Source organism: Chelon labrosus (assembly GCF_963514085.1).
Source record: "Chelon labrosus genome assembly, chromosome: 2".
In the NCBI taxonomy this organism is placed as follows: domain Eukaryota; kingdom Metazoa; phylum Chordata; class Actinopteri; order Mugiliformes; family Mugilidae; genus Chelon; species Chelon labrosus.
In genome coordinates this window covers 32,482,190-32,505,265 of record NC_140338.1, presented here as the reverse complement: position 1 = coordinate 32,505,265, position 23,076 = coordinate 32,482,190, and the positions used below count along the sequence as shown (strand labels likewise).

Genomic DNA, 23,076 nt, shown 5'->3' with positions numbered 1-23,076 from the left:
CCTTAAGAGCCGCTGAGAGAGCCTAAAATGCTGCACAAGGGCTTGTTTTACGAAGGATGCTAAATGTAAAACATATTAAACACATGCTTCTCTGAAAACATGCTAAGAGGCTCCGCTCAGCCTCTGAACATACAAAATGTAAGTCAAGAAAAGCAATATTTTTCAAATCCCACGCAGAAAAGATTTTGTCAACACAGAAACAAACCCTCCTGCGTCAATCGAAGGCATATGCTGAGGAGAGAGAAGGAGGTTTTTTAGCATGCTATTCTCACTGAAACAGACAATCCCTCAATCAAAGTCTAATTGTCCTCTCTATGCAAAATATGTTCCTCATCATCCAACTGACCAATGTAATTATACCATGGTTGATGGTCAAATTAGAAGGATGTGAAAGCTTTAATTCAAGCCATCAGATGCAGAACTGATGCCAACCTGCTAAAACATGATGATTTTAATTTTAGATGTCTCTCTAAGGAGGTCTAATCAAAAGCAGGGCTCATGTTATTTGGCATGGACCTCTAGTGTAGTCTGGTGAAAGCTTTGTCTTTCACTAGACTACACATGAAAGAGCGCTTTGTCAACTGTCAACCTTGTCTTATTTATCCTGATTCGGGATAAAGGGAACAACAAGAACCGCAATTTTTGATGCTTTCTATTTCTGGGGCTCAGCTTCAAAATATTTATCCCACATGTTATGGACGAGTATACTTTTATAGCGTACTGGTTGACTCAGATAGGGTGCTATGTTATTAGTTTTTTGCAGCAGGAAGAGCAGGAAGCAGTCCAGCAGAGAGAGGCTGCGGCTGCAGCTGCATTAGCCTTGCAAGAGGATATGTCCGGCAGGGACCTTCCAGAAACTGAGCAGCAGAAAGCAAACAGTGACTGGCGGTACATTTACTCAAACTGCTCTCTGATGCCAACTGAAATGGAATCATTCTGCAATCTGCAATACTGCTTCCATGGATTTCAGCATGGGCTGTTTTTCTTGGATGCTGTTGCCTACACCAGCCCATAGGGAGGCTGATTCTATTTGTGTTAGAATGAATAAAAGTTTTACACCTCACTTGAATAGAGGTATGCTGGAGATCTTCCTCAAGATTCCAAAAATAAACCAGAAAGGTAAAAACAAGACAAGCAGGACCAAAAGTACAGATGACTATTGGATGAATAACATTATTTTTCTCATGTAATGCTATATTTGACTGCTTGAAACAGCAGTTTGTCAAAACTTCTGTACTATTTGCATGGCTTCTTGTTACCCAGACATAGTGTGAGATCATTTCAGACACTTTTACGTTTTTGAACAGTGTTGGTGCACAGGTTTGAAACCCCCACCTCTGAGAGCTGCTGTATGTGGCCAAGCTTGCACAGCCATATTTTCCTCTGCCCTTTCTGTCAATTTAGCATGTATGGACAAAATGTACAGTATATGTTTCTACCGACTGTAATTATCACCAACACTCATTGGATATCCACAATTTGAAACTGTAAAGATTAGACTTTTGAAATCAATACCTGAGTGACAAACTCAGGATCTGATTGGACTTATCTGTCATAGGTGTTCAAACCACACGGGGTGTTGCATCCCTAGGTCTCCAATGTCTTAATAATCTCTTGGAGCTCTATTACTCTGTCAAATATCCAGTATGTTTCAGAGATTTCAAACAGTTAAAGATACAAACGAAAGCTCACACTCTGACTGAATAAGGGGGTAGTTATAGACTCTGGCGTGTAAGTGCAGCCATCGGACAGAGCTCACCATGCTGTGGATAAGCCTCTGCTCTCTTTACTCATAATGGCCTCCCATACAAAACGAGCAGCATTTTGAGAGGATTGAATTACTCATATAAAAGCAAACTTCTGTGCTTCTTGACCAGACCGCGCTCCTACAGCGCTCATTCTCATCCAAAAGCCACACAGCAAAAGGCGCTCCCTTTGAGTTCAATAAATAACCAAACCCCTTAATTGCCGTCACTTCGTTGCAGCGCTCACGCTGCTTGAGGAGCGGACAGAAATTAGTTCTGCGGTTTGAGTTTCATTGAATTATCTTGAGTTATGATGTGGCAAACCTGAGAGAATTTGGCAGGGAGGTTCTTTGACAGTATATAAAGGTGTCTGACGCAGGGGAAAGGCGCTGTGTGGTAACTTTGCTAAGTTCATTACCAAAGACGGCGAAAGAGCCCACGTAATACGACGACACACATCTTTATAGTCAGTTTCACAAATGTTTTAATTGGCAAAAGAGTCAGTTCATGCTTCGTATCCTTTGTCAGCTTGGGGTAATTACCGCAGGTCCTTTATTATAAGTCTATTTTGATGTAACCGAATACCTCAGTAGAACTTGGACAGAGTTTGCTTAAAATTACACAGGGCTCAGAGAGGTGGGAGGTGCAAAAACTCTGGCAAATTTCATGGATTAAATTGAACAAAACCGTTTGGGTAAGCTGACAATTTTATAAACAATGATGAAATCAGTTTATACTTCGGTTCTGTGAGAGGCAGCAGCGAACGTGAAGGACTCAAGGAGAAATAAATCCCCAGCGTGGATGAGATGATTTAGTATTTACTAGTTTGAACTCTGATGTAATGAGTATATGACATGGCTGAACTCCTGCTTTGAGCCTGTGGGACTCTCATTATCTTATAACAATAACATTATTATAGATCATATCATTTAATTGTTTTCAGATTCTACACAGGCCTTACAGAGCTGATTGAGCATGCTGTTGTGTCTTTTATAGGACACTGGGAAAAGGTGATGTTAAGTTGTGTGGTCACATTAATGACGACCAAAATAATTTTTTTGATCAATTAATTTTGAATAACCTTTTTTATAGTTATTTTTTCACATTGTGACTTTTGAAGCTTGCTTGTTTTGGTCAAAACACAAATATGAATGTAGAAATTACAATAATTTGGTAAATTGAGAAGTGAGAATGTTTCACCTGCATTGCATTTTTACTTACGTTATCAATCTCCCATATATCATGCATACCAGAGTGCACACTTGATTGTATCATGTATATATGTAAGCGGCTCACTTCTCCTCCTTTCTCTCCTTTTTTTTCTCTCTTTCACAGCTGGGCCCGAATTTTCCATTGCCACTATTGCGTGGTGCTCTCAGGCTCTGGGTTCTGAAAAATATCTTGAGAAAATTTGGTTTGCTATATAAGCTGATTTGAAAAGAATTAAGTTGGACTGAATCGAAAAAAAATTAAGAGTGAATTTGTTTTTTTCAACTACATTGTTCACACATATTTAACACTGGATAATTTCTTCCCTCAGTGAGAGCACCAGGGCCAGTCAGAAACTGTCTGCACAGGTCCGTGCAAAGGAGACAAATAACAAATAAAGGAGGCATCTGAGTTTTCCGTGGTCTAAATCAACAGCACAGGTTATTATAAAAGTCTATACACAGACCCATTGTCAGCCTCACATAACCAGATGCACATACAATGCATCAATTTATTCCAGATGTCAGAGGTCCATACCAGGTGCATTGGTCACTGCTTTTGACTTGCTGTTTTGACTTCACTTCATGACTCATTTGTCCACAGTTAATCCGAAGGCGTATGAGAGTAGATTTTCACATTAGTGCATATGCATTTTTCATTTTATAACCGGCCATTTTCTTCCATTCGTGGTGAAAACATTTTATCATGACATGAACTGAGGTTTCTGCTCATATTTTGTTACTTTTATTTGATTTGTTTGCCTCAGAACTGCAACCCAAAAATCTGTTAATGGTCTCCTTTGGCAACCCAAATGTTGCTTGCTTGTTTCCAAGGTCTCTCATTTTGGTGGCTATATAGCACGCTGAGACACTCACCAACAAAAATGAATGAAACAGTCTGTAATTATCGAAAATATGCTGGATTAGTTACCATCATCTAAAATATTTACGTCCCCAAATGTCATTTTTAGTGTTTTTACACGGAATATAAAACAGAATATAAGACACACTATTATGTTTTTAAGCTGATCATGATTTTATACTGGCTTCATAATAAACTAAGGTTTTAATAAACTTTTAATTTCTTACTTGCATATTAAAATTCACTGCACTGTGAGACATCTAACTGTCCCGTTCCCATGTTATGTGAGTTATGGGATGCTGAAAGAATCAAGTCTCGGACACATGAGAGGGGATGTTAAAACAACAACAAAAAAAGAGAGGTTAAATCCCCACAATAAGCTGGCCTGCTAGACATAGCAGAGGATAGGGGTTAATGATACACAACGTCCCGTTGTGATGAATGTGTGTTTGCATTCCTGGCCGACAGCAGAATGGGCCCAAAGCCACGGAAGGTGTTAAAAGTCACTTTAGGAAATATCCCTCATGAGTGACTGGAGGGGGTGAATAAATCCGTTTGTGGAGAGCTTTGTTATCAATTTGGGCTCATGCAGAGGAGACAACGTGCTTGACATGGTTGCTGGATGTCAGGAATTTTATGAGACTAAATGCAACACGTGTGACGTTCTTTTGCGTTAGTTTGAAAAATGTTTTCGTTGCAGCAGCATGGAGAATGTCAACATGGAAGAATGTGCAAAGGGAAAAGTTGGAAATTCGGAACTGAACGAGGTCGCTGAGGACAGATATTTTTCATCAGCTGAATTAGTCATGAGCGCAGCTGAATACAACACAACTAAACATTGTTTAAACTATCATAAGACTCTTTATGGTGTTTTACAGGAGTTTTACTCTTCACACAGGGCTTGTATCAAACTGACTGATGGGTTCGTTTATTTATTTACTTCCTGCTGAATGATATAAGAAAACTCGGGCTTAAACTGTCAGCAGGCAGCTTATATTTCCTCACCGACCGCCTTTGGAAGTGAGCACGCTCAAACAGGTATGCATGTATTTCTGTGTATGTGTGTACAAGCTCCATGCATACACAGCAACTCTGAGGTGTCTCTGGGCCTGTTTGCACAGGGATTCAGCTCCTGTTATCTTTCCCTGCAGCTATAGGAGAGGTGAGAAAACATACTCTTTCTCTTTTCAGTCACCATCACCATCACCTCTTCCTCCTCCTCCTCCTCCACCATCTCTGTTTCTTTGACCCTTATTAGCTACGGTGAGGGCTGGTGGCAGGCGATTCATCTGGCAGTGAGTAGTGAGCACACCTGCGTAGGGGTGTGTTCCTCTTGTCCTCTTCCTCTTCTTCTAAACCATCCTCCCTCCCTCCCTCCATCCCTCCCATCTTTCACTCTCTTGCCACCCTTCTGATTCTGACTTCTGCTTTGTTTCCTCCTTTTCTTTTCTTTCCGTCTTCCACCGATCTTTCCGGGCTCTCATTCGTCTTTGACTTGCACCAGGGATCACTTCACACCTCAGCTCTGTTTGTTTTGCTTGTCCTGTCATCCCCTCACCCCGCCTCGAACCAAGCCAAATAACTCAGTGTCGATGAGGGAACACCCAGCCCGACCCACCCTTACCACCACGACCTCCACAATCCCTAAAGACCCCCAACTCATCTCCGCTGACAGAGGGAGACGAGAGTGAGACAGGCTCAGGAATGTAAAGACTGCTGACTTCCCCCCACTTCCTGTAATTCATCTAAAACTATCAAACCTAAATACTTGCAATGATGTGCATTATGTATTAAATATTTTGAAATAACTGTTATGATTAAATCTCGTAGAGCAGTAGTTTTAAAACATATTTCTTTTTAAATTCACGTAGAGTAGTCTTTAAAAAAAAAAAACAATCTGTAAAAAGATTTGTAATAAAGTCATGGCCCCTTTCTCCAGATGGAGACACTTCCAAAACTTGTACCAGTGTAGAGGAGGGTAAGGAACAATTGTACACCTAGCAACTAGTAACTATTGTCCAATAGGTAAAACTGTCACACAGTAGACACTCCAGATCCTAAATGGGCCTGTCTGAGTTTCTTTCCTGTATTTTCTGTCTTTTTTTTCAGGACTTTGAAGCAGCCAGGGCACCCAGAGCAACAGCCTTGAAATCATCCAACAAACAACTGGATTGATGATCTGTTAGATTAGCTATGCAATCTCAACTGATTGCCAGGACGAGGCTTCAAGGTCTCTGCAATGTGATATCCCAGTTACTTACGGTGGAAATAGGTGTGCAAAGGTATCCAAAGCGGAAGTGAGGAAAAGAGGTTTGGTGTCCCCACTGGGCTAAAAACAAGACAGAAACTAGCTAGGCAGCTCTTCCATTTGTCCTGCCCTTCGAAAGTCGCTAGCCAAACGTGAGCCTGGCAGCGCTACTTCTACTTTCTATCAGGTTTAACTAGACTAGACTAGACTCTACTCTGACTCATCACCCCAGTTTCAGGTACAGAGTGGTGTTAGCAAGGGTGCTAGCTGGTGCTAGCTGGTTAGCACTCCTTTTTCTTCACATTCTCTTGATAGTTATAGTTCATGTTTACATTTTCATTTTTTATTTATCATACAAATTGCTATTTTAACATCAGTACAACTGTCATAAATTTGACTTGACCTGTTCAAGGACTGATTTTGGCGAGAGCCGGCAGACTACTCACTGAAATGGATCAAACGGAGCCCTGCTGGTAAACACAAGTAAAGAACAAAAAAAAAAAAAAAAAGAGAGAGAGAGAGCACTTTACCTTTGCAGGCTTTCCTGTGCGAGATTGGCTTCGACAGGTCTCTGTAGTAGCCCTCCTTGCAGTAATGGCAGTGGCGACCGGCTGTGTTGTGGCGACAGTTGAGGCAGACCCCGCCGCTCTTCCTCCCTGATAGCTTATAGAGCTCCATGTTGAAACGGCACCGTCGGGCATGAAGGTTGCAGTTACAGGCTGTGGAGGACACACAACAGGTTAAATTAGTGGAAAATATTATTGAGTCTGAAGTTTATAGATTGAGTATAATTCCACAGAAAGAACAGGATCGTCAGAGTCTGAATACAGTAGCAGACCCTTCTTTAATAAAATTCTGTTCACAATCATTTAACTTACTCCATGTCATGTTCTACAGCTGTGTGATGATGTGTTATGGCATGAAAAACTAATGACCACTGCAGTGTTGCAAATCATAATTATTAATTAGAATGTCTGCAACCTTCTTGAAAGTTTGTTTGTACTCACAGTTAGCTAATGATTTAGCATGTTTCTTTTTTTAGCATCAAGACTGAAATCGGTCTTGATTCAGAGCCACTACAGTACCCAGGGTTGGACAGGTATAATGAGGTCAGCCACCTCATCCTCCTTTTTCCTCTCTCCAGTTTCCGCCTGTTACTCAATACTTTTCTGTTTCTCACTTCTTTTTTTCTTTTCCTCAAGGTCCTGTCCTGGCCTCCAGAGTCTATACTGTACTAAACAGAAGGCGAAGGCCTGGTATTTCCATTCCTTTATTCCCTGTAAATCCCTGTGAGCATGTGCGAGACTTCCCCTCTCTCTTTGACGCTTGTTTACCAATGAGTACAGTTGCCAGCACCGAGTTTAATTAGCCGGTTGATGTTTATTCATGACTTTCTGGCAGCCGAGTGAGGCAGACGTGCCCAACTTCATTAAGACCATCCGTCCGAGACACCGGTCCTCCACCAGCACCGCAGACACACTCATGCATTATTAACTGCAGCACTTCTGATACAGTTTGTGGCTCTGCTGTGTGTGGTTACACCATGTATGATGGTCGTGTGTGTGTATTGTAAAGGGAGTAGGGGCGGGGGGTTATCTGGGTCCAAGTGGCGTCCCCTTGGTTGGTTTGTCTGTCCATGTTTTTCAGCACATCTTCTTCATACGACTCTTTTTATCATCTGCCCATCAGAATCAGAGCAAGGCAGCGGGCTTAGTTTCCCCAGCATTCCTCAAACTGGATTCTCACTGGTGCGTGTGTCTAGTGTGTGTACTTTTGAGGATGCTTTCTTTCTTGAGATGTCTTTTCTCCACTCCAAGGACCTAATTACAATAGCTATAATACACTTACAGTACACACAAATAGCTTCAAAATAGCAGCAGTTTAATTAGTGAAGCCTCTCTGCTTGTTGTCCCTCCCTGCTCCGTAATGACCGTAGTACGCAATAACTGTAATGAGCTAAAACACATTTTTTAATCCCATGAAGCCACAAGATGAACATATTCACACAATATTTTCTGGGAAAATAACATGTGTGGTGCCTTGTCTAAACATTGACATTTGTGTCCGAGGGTCTCACCTGACTGGATTTGGATGTGTATTTGTGACACAGATCTGACCGTTTTAAGCTAGATTTACACCTGTTCATGACTCATATTGTTTAGCCTTTCAGACTGCAGAGCAGATTCTTTGCTTCCTGGCTCCACTGGAAAACCCCTCAAGCCCACTGATGGCCACAACCCGATACTGCGTGATACAAAAGAGGTTGAGGGGTAAAAGTGTGAAACCTCCTTTAGATAGATATGTCTAAGCTGCCTCTTATATTAGCCACAGAAATCATATAATGATACAATGGATTATATTATTCCCTGTTTAGACAGCCCTGAAAGTGACAGTGTTTCGCTGCGATGAAAACCTTGAGCAGACTGTCAATCCGGCCCGCGAACGCCACGGGGCAGGTTCATTCTTTTCAGAGACTCCGGCTCTAGGCTGGTGAAAGCTATCTCTGAGCATGCCTCCAGGTAACAGGGATCACTGTGCAGAGGAGTAAAGCTAGAGGAGGATCAGTGCACAGCCTCAGACCTGCAGTCTCTGTTACACTACAAAGATTGTTTCACACCCTCCCAAACACTTCCCCACTGAGAATAAGGCCATTTTACCGCAGGGCATCCTAGCTGTAGACAGGATACAAGCTGGATGTGAATGTGTGGGACTGAAGTCCACATTGTGTCTCAACATATTGTGCTTCATGAGATATTATCTCAGATAATGGGGACGAGTGAGAACCACTTTATGTAAACTCACTGACACTGGGCGACATGTCAGCTCGTTCACAGACAAAGCTTGTTCAGTGCTCTTCAAACTGAGAAACCAGTGTTACCATTGGTTCATATCCAAAGCATCACATCATCACAGCCTTGTCCAAATTAAAGCAACATTTAATTAAAAATAACTGAAGATGTGTAAGCCGATACGCAAGCTTATGAGGTGTCCTGCAGCATGTCAAACACCTCCCTGTCATTCACACATCGAAGGGTCGTCCTTTCACATATAGTTCTCTGTTTGCTTTCACAAACTCTAATAACTAAATGATCAATCATGAATACGTGAGTCAAAACTCTTCCAAATCTAGGACAGGAGTACGCCGTCTCTGTCACCATAAAAAAAAAAAAAACTGTAGCTTTTTTTCTCAAAATTAAAATGCTGCCAGTTTGATTCTTCCCTTCCTGCTACATTTTAAAGGCGAAAAACAAACAGTGGATTAAGTCTAGTACATCAATTTAAAACTCTTAAGATGACAACATAGGAAGCACTTTTTTGTAGTGCACCAGCAAAATACAAAAAAGAGACATTTGTTTTAGAATTAATTACCTGTAATAGTGCTTTGTAAGATAAATAAAAAGATTGTTTATTATACTGAGATTTTTATTTTAATAGTCATTTAATAAAAAAACGAAAACTGGCCTGTTTTCAATCACGTTAATTGCTTCAGTGTGGATACGAGTCAGTGGCCGGCCATAACTGCCCCCAGGTGAGTGGTAAAAAAAAAAAAGAAAGAGTGTGAACTGATACATTTAAATAAGTGTAACTGAATTAGCTGGATGAAGCTAATGTGACCCAGAAGATGTCTCCTGTAAAGTGAACCGCAGCTATTTTAAAGGACAAACAGCTCCGTCAGAATCTTGCAGCTGTTAGAAAATGTCAAACTCCAACTGCAGGATTTAACAGGAAACTGATTTGTTTATTGGGTGTTACAGTTAACCCCACATCCTTTTGGAAAAACTGATTGATAAATACAAAATACAAAAGTGTCTCAGTGTGTTTTGGAAAGTTGGCTAATTAGTTTCTTTGTGGGGTTCCCAGCCTCTGTTAACTGACCTCAGTCTCATAGCAGCGCAGAGGCAGCCATCCCTCTGCTAATTAGAGGGAAAATTCAAGCAGCAGAGCAGGAGGTTGAGGTTAAGCTCATCGTGCTTACCATAAGCCTGGTAATTGAGCGATGTTGGTCACAGCCACGATTTGTTGTTAGGAGACACTCAAGCAAGTGATCTCTGCCACTTTCACTCCAAATCTACACGCTTGGAGTGGTCGTAGCTGCCGGCCGAGTCTTTACTCCAAATATAAAGACACAAATTAAGGAGAATGAGTGGCCGAGAAAAAAAGACAAGACTCATGGCATATTTCGTCCAAAGATCCTTGGATGTCTAACCTCGAATCCTGACACATTTCTACATAAGATTTCCCCTGCAGTCTTTTGTGAATTCTGCGACGCTGCCATGCTGTGAGAGGCGATTCATACGGCCACAGCTCTCAGAAAATGTTAGCCTCCCTGCTGCCATCACCTCCACGGCTCACCGAAACCCCAAAATCCAACACCGCTGCCTGTGAGCAGGCAACCCACCGGTGCTCGGCTATTCTGTGCCCCTCATTTAAACAAACACCGAGGGGAGTCCACACATGGGCAGTTTACTTTCAATCCTACGGGTGGCCTGAAAAGTAATCAGATTAACTTCTAACCCCCCACCCTTCTAACCCTTCTAAGAATGAATGGAAGAATATTGGATGTCCTTTGCCTTTGCTATTTTTGAGGTTTAAAAAGGTTTATGAGTGGAAAGTTTTCTTCTTTTTTTTGCAAATACTTTTATAAACTGTTCCCCACATATGAGGAACAACCTGCCTCTCCCCCTACACTGTATGGCGCATTAAATTATGTGATGGCAGTCTGTAAAGTAGACTTTCACAAAAACACACACAAACATACGCATGACTCCCTGCTGCCTGCTTTCACTCTCGTAACACACATGCTGGGAAAGTTCAGGAGGTTTGCTGCATGTCATGGTTAAGCACAGAATCAAAAAACACAGCGTGGATTCATTTCAGAGATTCGGGGTGATCAGTGATGTGTGTGCACACACATCCACAATACATAAAGGTCATTCAGACCTATATCTTATGGGTAGATATTTTTTTTTTTAAGTTATAATCATATTTTTGCTCTGGGTTAAGGAAGAATGTTACGGATCATTACTACTGCTCGTATCTGAGTACTGACATTATTCCTTCCTTTTAGTTCATTTTAATAGTGAGGTAAGCAAGTGCTTCAAGTGCATTAAGACATAATAGGAAAATGGAAAACACATCTGAAATAGGTATATTATAAACTGCTGCCTGGAGAAAAAGAAAAATACATAGATGTAACAGAAACACGTCTGCAGGGTTTTAGTTGTCATGGGGCAGGAAGTATTCAGAACATTTGTTTTAATAAAAATGGATAAAAACACAGTAGACATACCAGGATGTTAAATGTAAGTTTAAATGTTTTGAATATAGTTTAAACGTAGTTTTATTTATTTTTTTATCAAAAGTTAAAGTACTCTTAATAGTACTTTTATGTCCTTTTAGTTTGATAAAGTTTCCCCAAAGAAATATTTAGGCCTGAGCCCAGTAGTGCCCATTTAGTGAACAATTTATGTAGTCCATCTAGTAATCTGTGTGTTACTACAAATATAAACGTTTTGTCTTAGATTATTATCAATGAGGGATTATTTTCCTGCAGTAGATGGTGAAACTTTTAACCGTATAGCATATTGCTGGGTAGTTTAGTCTATAAAACACTGAAAGTCTTAATACAAAACGGAAGAATTCTTAGTGTTCAGTGCTTTGCTCTGACACATAAAATGACAAGGAGTGCTAAATGAGCTGAGATATTCATATAACCGTGCTGACTGTGGCAGCACGGTTATATGAATATCTCAGCTCTCAGGCGGACAAAAAAAGTGAAATAAAATGCTACTTCAAGCAGAAGGACGACACTTGGCACAAAGTGTCAAAAAAACAACACTGGTATTATCTTTTACTGTCTGGGATTTCTTCTTCAGCGCAGACAACACAAACAATCATTTTACAGCCACATGAATTCCTCCTTGATGTCTCCTCAGGGTGGAGTGATCTAAAAGCACCGTAGCTAGTGGCAGGTGATTGTATTAGTGCTGTGTGTTTGGCTGTTGTGGGACCACACAAATGAAAATAAATCTCTGATGATGGAAATTCGCTATGAAGAAAGACTGAGCGCAACCGCTGTTGCTACCAAAACAACAGAAGAATTTCACTTTTTTTAAAAAGCCTTTTTAAACGGTTGAACCAAAACAATGAGAGAGATACGAATCCAGGGAAATATTTATGTTCATTCTGTTACTAAGATGTATGTTTTGCTCTTCTGTGTCTACAATTAATTTAATTGTATCCTCTGTTCAGACTGTGTCTGCTGTTTATTTAGCCTTTTGTAAATTATAACAATACTCCTTTTCATCGGGAGCTGTTGCTCCAGACGCTGGAATGATTCAGACAGGAATTGCTAAATAAGAACAGCTAACTGAGAGTTTTTGAGGGATTTAGTTGATAGATGTGTCAACCTGTTCTGAAGTTTGCTTTAGATTCAATTTTGGTGTTATATCAAGTATATTTAATATGTTAAATGTTACCACAATATGTTAAACTCCTGTAAGGAAAAGAAAATATATCTACACTGGACTTTAAACATCTTCTTACAGACACAGGTGTTTTCTATTTCAACATGGAATCAGATCCTCTTTCTGAAGTTCTGCTAAATGGTATGTCTGATGAGGAGTCTTTGTAGTGTGAACAAAAGAGAGTCAACTACACTATTTTAGAGCAAAACAATTTACAGAGCAATTTCCAAATGAAATGTCTGGTCTTTCGCCAGATCCGTAAATGTCTGAAAAACAAATTCCTCTTTCTCTCTCTGCTGCAATACACAGCTCACAGCTGCAAATCGAGTCAAGGGGTTTTGGTTTTAAGAAAATCCAGGAAATATATAACGTGTGTGGGGGAGTTCAGGGGTTTTGACTGTGAGGACCTGTTCATGTATAGTGTGAAGAACCCTGGGAATGCCACGAAACGTAGGGGTGATGGAGCAGGGGGTGCAGGCGAGTGGGAGGAGAGAGCGGATGGGAGAGTGAGGCGCCCACTGCAGAAATTATATCAGGCTAATTTAATTCCTTTATTGCAGCCAATTAGCCACGGTACTTTAGCCTCCTGTGAGCCCTCTGGCCCTCTTCACTGCGTCTCTAATGACCCCACATAAGCTCTGGATCTTCGCCCTATTCCACTATTTTTAATAAGTAGTTTGCCTCACGGACCCTGCACCAAGGGTGAAGGAGAACGAAAAAAAAAAACAGGAAAATATAGAGATAAGGGGAGAAAGGAAGAGGGGAAAAAACAAGGATGAGGCGGACAGAGGGAGGAAAAGACGTCAGTCTGAGGCTGCTGCTGTTGCTTGAAGGCCTGAATCGAGGAGACTTGCCTAATTGAGATCAAGTCATACAGAATATTAATCAGTCCAGCAGGGTTTTCAAAGGTGGATTTAATATGCAGCGGAGACTGATTTCCAGTGGACAGATTCCATTTGCTGTCGAGCAGCCTTTACTCACTTGTCAGACTGTTTTTTTAGTCAGTCAAGCTGCTTATTTATTGCTCCATTCTTTATTTCATAATTTAGTACTCAGATTTTTTTCTCAGATTTCAGCAAAACATTAAATTCCCTGTGCAAACATGGTTTCTAAAATGTAGTTTGATTAAATGACTGATGCAACTAAAAGGGCTGTGAGAACTGCTGTACTTCAGCGTGAGCAGGGATCCCTCATGAAGCTATTAGCAGCGGAGCGAAGGTTAATGTTAAGCTACGGATTTATAGTAAATACCAGCAGAGGAGGAGCACAGGTCTCATTTACAGCTGTTTTTCTACAACTTATCAAATAAAACTGAAATTCATATTTTGGTTTTTGAACATTTATAGAAATATAACTTCTCCTTTTACTTTTACTTGGAGTTTTTAGATTCTATAACATTTTAGCGAAAGTTAGCCTTATTTAATGTCCATTCTATCATATGAATGTCTTCTGTGGAAATGTGATTGAAATTATATTATATTATATTATATTATATTATATTATATTATATTATCCCACGACCCTTCACAGGAACAAGCAGTTACAGAGGATGAATGAATGAATTATATTATATTATATATTTGAGTAACTAAAAAGTTTTTTTAGTGACAGTGTTTCATCATTTCCACAGTACTTGTTGCTTTGTGTGTTTTCTTTGCTTTTAATTTGCCTTTACACTCAGGATGGCAGATCATATACATTTGTAATGGATATTATGAAGTTTATGATCAAATATCAACATTATATATCTGTTGAACTCTGAGCAGTCACAGAGTGTGATACCATTCACATGAACAAACAATAACTCTACACTATTGTATATAGTCACTGTACAAATGGTTTGGTGTATATATCTGCTCTTATTCTATATTTTATGTGTATAGATTGAGATTTAGTTTATTTTATCTTATTTTTATTTTTAATTTTCTTTCACTTATTTAAGTTTGTGTGTTTATGTACAAGAGGGTAAAGCTACCGGAGTCAAATTTCCTGTATGTGCACATACTTGGTCATTAAAGCTGGTTCTGATTCTGATTCTGATTATAAACAAAAACCTTACAGTTGTTGCACTGTTGAAACAGTGTAAGATTAATACGTCTATGAGAGGATATTTTCTCTTTGTTTTGGTCTTCAGCACATAATGCAAAATTTCTCAAAAAAGGTTGAAACCAAGGACATTTGGACTTGTAGAGTTTCTTGAAGACGTTTCACCACTCATCCCAGTAGCTTCTTCAGTTCTTAGATGAGTGGTGAAACATTTTCAAGAAACTCCACAAGTTCAGTTGCCATTATTTTCAGGTTTTTTTGGGGGGATATATCATGACCTAGAGCACTGACAACCTTCACAGACATAACACAAAATGCAAATAAAACTTGTGAATTTAACACACACTTTTAAATCTGCACGGCGTTTGTGTACTCACGGTCCAACTACAACTCCATCTACAGCAGCCTCCAGCTGCAGGCCGGCGTGTTCCATGCCGAGCTAAATGCCCCATATATTCACTCCCCATCTGCATGTAGGGGCTAATAGGGCCTTTCCTTTTTCAAGAGTCTAACTAGCCACACAGAGCCACAACAACAAAGACAGGCCTAATGGCCTCCAATTTCCCGCATTAGCGCCCATTTAATGGGTGACCTGCCCTCTCGTTAGGCAGCGCAGCATGGGAGCACTTCTCAGCCTTGATGCATGTGCACACGCTTTCATAATAACACGCGCACACACACGGCCCTTCAGCGCTCCAAAGCCACACAGTCCTAGGCCCATGCAACACTTCCACCCCACGCTGAGACTGCATAATAGACCAGTTTGTAAAAGGGCTGCCCTGTGATCAGTGGTGCATCCATTTGCTGAGTAATCAAGCGTTCTTTGTCTGAGTGGTGTGTATTGAGTGGTGCATGTGTGTTTGAGAAGGTGTGGGTGTGCGCGTGTGAGTGAAAACGTGTGCTCTTGCATTAGAGAGATTCTCTCGTCTTTATTTGTGCGTCCATCGCTGTTACAGTGTGTGTGTCTCCATGCGAGTGTTTGCATGAGTAATTCCAAGATAAAGTGGCGCTGCCTGGAAAAGATCTCCTTCAGTTCATGTCTATGGGAAAACACCAGCTGACATACAGTTCGGGAATAAAGGGAGCCTGGCGAGAGCCATAGAGGGGCTGACGAAAGTGCGTTGTGTGTATGTCAGCTATGCCATAAAAATGCCATGGGTGGAGGATGACATTGGCAGGTCCTATTCAGCACTATAGCGGTGAAAGGCCCTTTAGGGTGAATAAAGATTCTTAGGCCTGTCAGGTCCCCATAGCTCCCCAGCGAACAATACCCACTAAGAGCAGCTGTCTTAATAGTGTGAGGGACTGACAACTTTAGGAGCGATGCAATGCTCGGAGCAGCATCTACACAAACTTTACGAACAACGATCCACTGTGTGATAAAACAATGCAGTCAGACAGTAAGCTGTCTGCCAGACAGTGAGTGCATCCTGTACATTTCTTCTTCAAGGAACCTGAGCTGACACGGCTGGCAGAGCCATATCACCTCGATATTCAGGAGCCTCATGTGTGAACGGATGTAGTGGCACGACGGCAAAAGATTTTTCCTAAGCGTGATGATGATTGGAACTAACTGGATTTACAGTTCCTTCTACAGGAAAGACCAATCTCTGTGCTCACTTGAGAAAGCTGTTCAGTTCAGTGGGAACGATGTATAAATGTATTGTGTTTGTCTGATGGAGCAACATTTTCTTTTAAAAGCAAGCGTGGATTACTGAAACAAGTGCCTGACGTTTATTTCTGCCATCGGTGTCTGATCTGATAATCACAGTGTGAACTATCTGAGACTTTGCTCCTCCTCAAGTATTAGCTGTAAATCGGTTGCGCAATGGTTAACAAACACAGCGCAGTTCCGTGCCACCTGGTTGTCAAAGCCAAGAATAATAATCTTTCCCCACAGCTTTTGCTCTTTGTTGTTTTACATCCAGCCATTACCTAACCCTGTCTCCTCTGCTATAAGCATCACATATCTACAAACCCCTGCTCCAACTTTTCACGGAGAGGACGCGCATCAGAAACAGGCGAGACAGATCTCCAAATCTTCCCAAAACAAGGGCTCTCCCTTCTCATGTCAAACATCACCTCCAGTCTGTTTACTTTGTGAGTTTGGTTTCTATGGAACTAGCAGATCCATAGTGTTTTGGGTTCACATAACTCCTGGCAGGTCGTGTTGTGCGTTACTGGCCCTGAGGCTGACAGGGATGGGCTGGTGCTGTCAGTGCTAGACAATGAGACGGAGCTTACACGAGGCTAACTCACGCTCCACCATGAACTGTGATTCATACTAATCCCACAGCCTCTGCAATTAAGGCCATCACTCTGCTCCAGCAATGTTAACTAAAGATTTTAAACCTGTCGTATTATACTAGAATGCAGTCGGCCAACGCTGATTGGCAGCTGTGGGCTGAGAAAATAAACAGTGTTTGAAGATTAGATGTTTAGAAGATTAGATGAGTTAATTTGGCCTTTCAGGCAGGAAAAGGCAGAGCGTTTCTTCCATTGTAATTCCGAGAAAGAGAAGGGACGACGCAGCACATCTTCATCAGCAGTCATAATAGATCATCTTTTTTCTTTTTGTTCCTTGGATATTTTTTTTCTGACAACACATTTTATACCTACGGCATGTGAAGCAGAGCCTGGTGGGAGAAGGCGTTCACTACCTTTCTTTGGAAAGTGTTCCCTTATTGGACTCAGGCTTGAGGATAAGTAGATGAGTGTCAAATTAGGGATGTGATAAAAATGCTCTTTTGGATTTCCTTCGATTGGGTAAACATTTCAGAAAATATGATGGGAAATTTAAGTCAATGTGAACACAAAATTCTCAAACCTGTCTATTAATGAAGTTTTTGTGAGAAGAAAACCTTCAGAACATCTACTGAGTGAACCTCGAGGTGAGATTGTGTTTTTTGTGTTCTTGAAGTAAAATAGAATACGTATCTTAAATAAAATGAAATCTTTATCGTGTTTTCTACAGTGGATGAAGGCTGCTCATGATTAGACAGACCAAATACGTTCACAGAGTAGTTAAGTGGTGATCCTAGGTACTAGGTGTTATCCTGTGTGCTATCCAATTAGTCCAAAGACCAAAATCTGTCGTAGGGCCCCTGCGGAAGGGGGTTGTGGATACTTGTTTATTCACTTTAATGCCTTCAGCAGTTTAAATATACCAAAAGGCAGAGGTCTCTGGGAACCCTTGCAATTTTTTTTTCAGTGTGCCTGTCCTCATAGTACATGTCTGTCTTTGGGGTTCCCTTACTATGCAGTAAGCGTTTAATTTTATCTCCGCTCCATGCTACGTTACTTTTGGATTAACAGCTGCTACGGCACCATAGCCATGCTAAGAAGGTCCGAAACCTTTTGGCCTCACACAAACATGTACACACCCTACATTCCTCTGTCAAGTTCCCCTTTCTAAGTCACAACTCCTCCGAAATGTGCCTTGCCTCTTCTCCTCGTCCTGCTTCACTTTTTTTTTCCTTTGAGGAAAACCAGGCATTCCCTGCTGCAGATGTCATTAGTAAGTAGTACTCTCTATGAAAAATCCCAAGCAGAGGAGAGGAGATCCGAGTTGAGGAGGAGTGGAGAGATGGAATGTAAAAGAAATCAATTTTAACTAGACGTTCCTCTCCTTCTGTTCGCCGTTCCTCTTATTCCTTTGCGTCTGTTCCTCCAGCTGAACCTCACAATGAACTGAAGTTCCACTACTTGTCTGCCTGTGCTCTTTCACAACATGTCATTTATGAACTCTTACTGGCATTATTGCAGAAGGGGGAGGTTTGGGCCAAGACCAGGTTAATATAAAAACCAAGACTTTTACAGCTTCTCCTGTCTGATTGTGGTGAGTACAGGAGTTAATTGGGAAAATGAACATTGGTGGTTGTATGTTTTCCTCAAAACTGAATGACATAAGCGGCCTTCAGGTGGGGTCGTATTGATCTTGTTCACGTGAAAGTCCATATTAGCGTCCCTCTCTTGTGGTATTCACAATCTTGTAATTGGACATTTTTGACGTGTTTGTTGATATTTCTGTTTCAGGGGTGGATGGTAAAGGTGTAGAATTTATGTCTGATGACAATGTTAATATTCCCAAATACGTCATGCATCAAAGAGCATGTAACACACAGAAGCTGGCTGGCTGAGTGCAGAAACTTATCTCTCATGTACATATATGAAAACATGATTTAATTTCTTGAATTGAAAATATGGATCATTTAATGATCTGCACTTCTAGAAGAAAGCCTTTTAGCACCTAGAAGGAGAAAAAGCTTTCTTTGGGTGAATAAAGGATAAAAATGTCACTAACAGTCCTTCACTTCTGTTACACATTTATTGCCTCCAGCTTGCATCCGCCAACAAAATGGGAAAGTATTCGACTTAAACCTGAATTCCACAAAGTCCTGCTCTCATTCTTTAACCCCTCAGAGTGTGGGAAGAAATAATTTGTCGCTGCAGCGGCCTTGTGTTGTCCTTAGCCATTTTCTGGGCCACAAATAGTGTGAAGCCTGCAGCAAGCTTTGCCACAGCTGAGGCGTTTTTCTTGAAAGTGTAGTTTTATTAGGAGAGATGAGCCCATAAAAAAACTGAATTGGCTCGGTTATTGCCAGAAAACTGGATAAAGGATACAGAACAAATGAAAAAGATGACCTGCGTATATTCTTGGAGCAGAGGAAGAACGAGTTACAAATTGCAGCCTAGTCTGTGATGGGCAAGGAACACCAGTGAGTGATATGATGAATTTCATAGTAACCCGCTTGCTGCAGGGCATGGTTAATGATCATTAGCAATGATCTGCAAATTTGTAATAAATCCTCATCCCTTGTAATAACGCAGACTAGCTAGTACAATACACGCTTTAATCTAATTTAACATATGACCTTCTTATGAAAGTATGTGAGAGCATGCACAGTTACAGTAAATGCAAGGGAGCGAGGAGGCCAAACAGTGTTCCACATTTCAAAGAGAAGGAGAGGATCAAAAGGAGCAAAATGTGGCAAGAGTGTGTGCATGCATATGCATCACTTTTATAGCACATGTTGTCTTTGGGCGCTGACAAGAACTCGGATCGGTATTTGAATCCCAGCTATCATGAGTCAGAATCCAAGATTATCAGTGATATGAGGCTAAAAATCGAACACATTTAGTAGTATTTTCCAGAGCAGATGCTCCCAGTGATTCCAGACTCTATACTCAAAGGGGCTCTTTCCATTGCTACTGAGATACAAAAATCACAAAGGACGCAATACAAGTAAAAGGCACACTGTCCAGTTAGCCCTTTTAAATATTTGATACACAGCCACAGAGCACACATGTTAACAGTTTTATACTATATATAGTTTAATTACAACCAGGAAGAGAATTAAGCCCAAAAGCAGGTGCAGAAAATGCAAGTTAACGTGGTTGCACTGTTATGTACTTTTTTCATTTTAAATAATTGAAACTTTAATTATTATACTGACTGGACCAACTGAATGCATCACAACTAACTGGCTCCTTTTATCAAAAATTGTTAAATTTTTTAAGATCACTTGAAAATTATTTTCAGGCAACTGCAATGCATTTGATAATAACTTATTTAATAATTGCAATTATTTGCAAGGGATTTTACTTTATACTAACCACAAAAACATTAATAACTGAAGTTAAGTTAAAGAGAATACTGAAACATGCATTAAATGTTGCACTTTTTTGGTATTTTGAAAATGGACTTGTGCGTTTTTTATATTTTTTATATTTACCAATATTTATTATCTATTAAGGTATCCATTCAGGTTTGGTGGGGTTCATCATTAGTGGAAAAACAGGAGAGCACTAGCCGTCCTGCAGCAGCTTCAGCAAATGTGTGGCAGCTGGTTTGGTCCATGCCAATTGTTTCTGACACTGATGGAGCAGAGATATTTTTACTGTACTGGCTCCAGAGCCACGTTTGCTACACTTCTTTATTGTGGCATAGTGCCCACTGTTCACCATGAAACAGACCCTCATCCACACAAGCACTAAGCGTGGTGCTGCATACACACATTTACATACATGCACTGCTCTTAATTGCAATGTTGGAACAGTAGCCCTCCGAAGTTTTTTCTAGGGGAAGCTGTTTTCTAACAAAAATTGCAGCATTTCGTATCTGCCGTAACCAAATGTGACACCTCTGACTAAGCCAGGAAGGATATATTTGGGAAGTGGGGATGGAGGAAAAGAGACCCCTGTGATCCAGAAACCCAAAACCTCATTGTAATTTTCTCATTGGTGGAAGGCAATTAGTGTGGGGAGGGCTGGTCTTTGCCAGAGCAAGCAAACGAATGACACACTCAGAGTAAACTGCGTTTTGCAGTGAAAGCACAATTTTGCTGCACTAATAGTGTGTCAACAGGAAATGCCTGCTATTTTTTTAAGCTAACAGCAAGAGCAGGTTGAAACATAAGACAGAGTTTTATCTTTGTGGAGAGGAACTACTACGGCTGTATTTTCTGAAAGCAAAGACTGTGATGAAAGTTTAACAGGGAGGGAAACAAATTTAGGATTTATTGACGCTGCCTTTCACCCAGAAGATTAAAAGAAGGAGGGTGAGCGCCTTATTATTAGCCTCACGTCTCATAAATGAAGATTTATCCCCTGGGCTGAAAGTCCAAACGTTTTTTTTGGCTGCAGCAGCTAGATGTTGTAGAGCTACAGTACTGTTTGCATGTGCTATGATTTGGTCCACCTTATCGCTGTTACACAATGCTTATAGCTGAACAGTCCAGTATGAAGTATAAAACTGGAATAAAAATGGAAACAAATTACAGTGAAAGGCCAAGAAAAACTGGATAAACTGGGATAGAAGTGGAGGTTTCACCATAGTAAATCCACCAGCTAATGTGCTTCCCGCTCAAATAGAAGTGGCTGTGTAATTTATGTCTAGCCCCCTTCCCCCCAGTGTCTCATTGGTTCTGTAGATATACCTTTATATTTGCTCTGGCAGGAGGTTGCCTCTCAGCTACAAGATGATTGGTAGGCCAGGAAAATTGACTATAATTATCAAATAGACCACTTAATCTAATGAAAATGGCTTCAGAAAATACTCTGACCTCTTACTGCAGGTGGTTTTGTCTTAACGTCTTGCAGCTGAATTATGCTGCTTCTGGACGTTTTGATGCAGAGGAACTTGATCATACCAAGTTGATATATTTACTGTCACGTACCTCCCTTTCCTTGCACTCTGTAACGTATTTGAGTATGAAATCCTCTGTGTTGGCAAGAGAGGTGTCACTTCCTATGAGGTCACCGACCATGGCCACAACCTAAACACCGGCCACTGTTATTCTTCTCCTTAAATCAAACTCGCCTGTTTTTTTTTTCCTCTATATCTTTGTTTGCGATCGCCTCGTTCTTTATTTTTTCACTGACCTTGTTTGTTATTAGAGGTCTGAGTTAATTTAATTTCCCGCCCACTGCCATGGAAAGCCCTCGCGGAAACCCAATACCGCCTTTCTTTCTAAAAGTGGAAACGGTGCTGCTCAATGTTGCCGTGTAAAACAGCAGTGGTTGTCACAGGAGGCAGAAAAAAATCTGTTAAGGAATAACTGCTGAACCATTCCTATTTTTTTCTAATCTTTCTAATTTTCCTCCCATATACATACCAATAATTCTGATAGAACTAAGAGATTAAACAGAAATCCTCTCTTGAGTGAAATTTGATCTTAATTTGGCTCAAAACAATTAAGAAGTTCACGTACAAAGCTCCCACCTGACTGTTTAGTTCTAGAAATATGACTGACAAAAGTGGCGTAACAATTCAGTTCACCAAAGGACTTTAAAAATTGGTGAAAAAAATGGTGAAATTAGTTATTTATTAGTGTTTTAATCAGTCACAGTACGAAATAGCTTATGGTTATGGAAGTGGTGTATAGAATCCACCGTGGCTAACAAATCAGCAAGCTACCAAACAGACAATGTAATGTAGATCATTGGGAACATTTACATCAAACATATTGTAAAATTACAAAGTAAAACTTTAACAAATTACCACACATCCCATAAAAAACACCCAATACATATTCATTCATATTCATATAGACCTTTGAGAACAAGGATATGATCACACTTTTAACGGCTAGAATGGTCCGACATTACTTAACTATTTTCTTGAACCAAAATAATAAAAAATAATGAGTACTATGTGGATGTTTTGTCGGGGCTTTTAAATAGAAAGGGCTAAACCCTTGTTAGTGTAAGCCAAAAAGACAAAAAGGGCCTGTTATACCCTGTCTGCAAGCAAGCTAACGGTCACAAGCGGTCACAACTGTCAAGCAAATACCTTTAACAAAGTCGCTGTAGTGGTTTTAAACCTGTTAAAGGACATCCGTTATATGTTATCTGGATAACTGATGGCTACACCAGAAAACCTGTGCTCAAAGCTCAAAGGTTTTATTGTTATGTTTAGGCACACTCAGTATTTGGTTACGGTTAGGGAGTGTTTGTGGTCTTGGTTAAATGATTGATTGGCACAGAACAGAATGTGTTT

General features: G+C 40.6%; 1 protein-coding gene across 1 annotated transcript in view; it reads right to left on the bottom strand.

Annotated features, from left to right (window-relative positions):
* The window catches only part of ntn1a (netrin 1a), a 57,876-nt gene that overhangs the window by 18,776 nt on the left and 16,024 nt on the right, over positions 1–23,076 (bottom strand). The window contains exon 3 of the mRNA XM_084566553.1: positions 6,594–6,782. Within this exon, the coding sequence (XP_084422679.1) occupies positions 6,594–6,782 (189 nt within the window). The remainder of the gene's footprint in view (positions 1–6,593; positions 6,783–23,076) is intronic.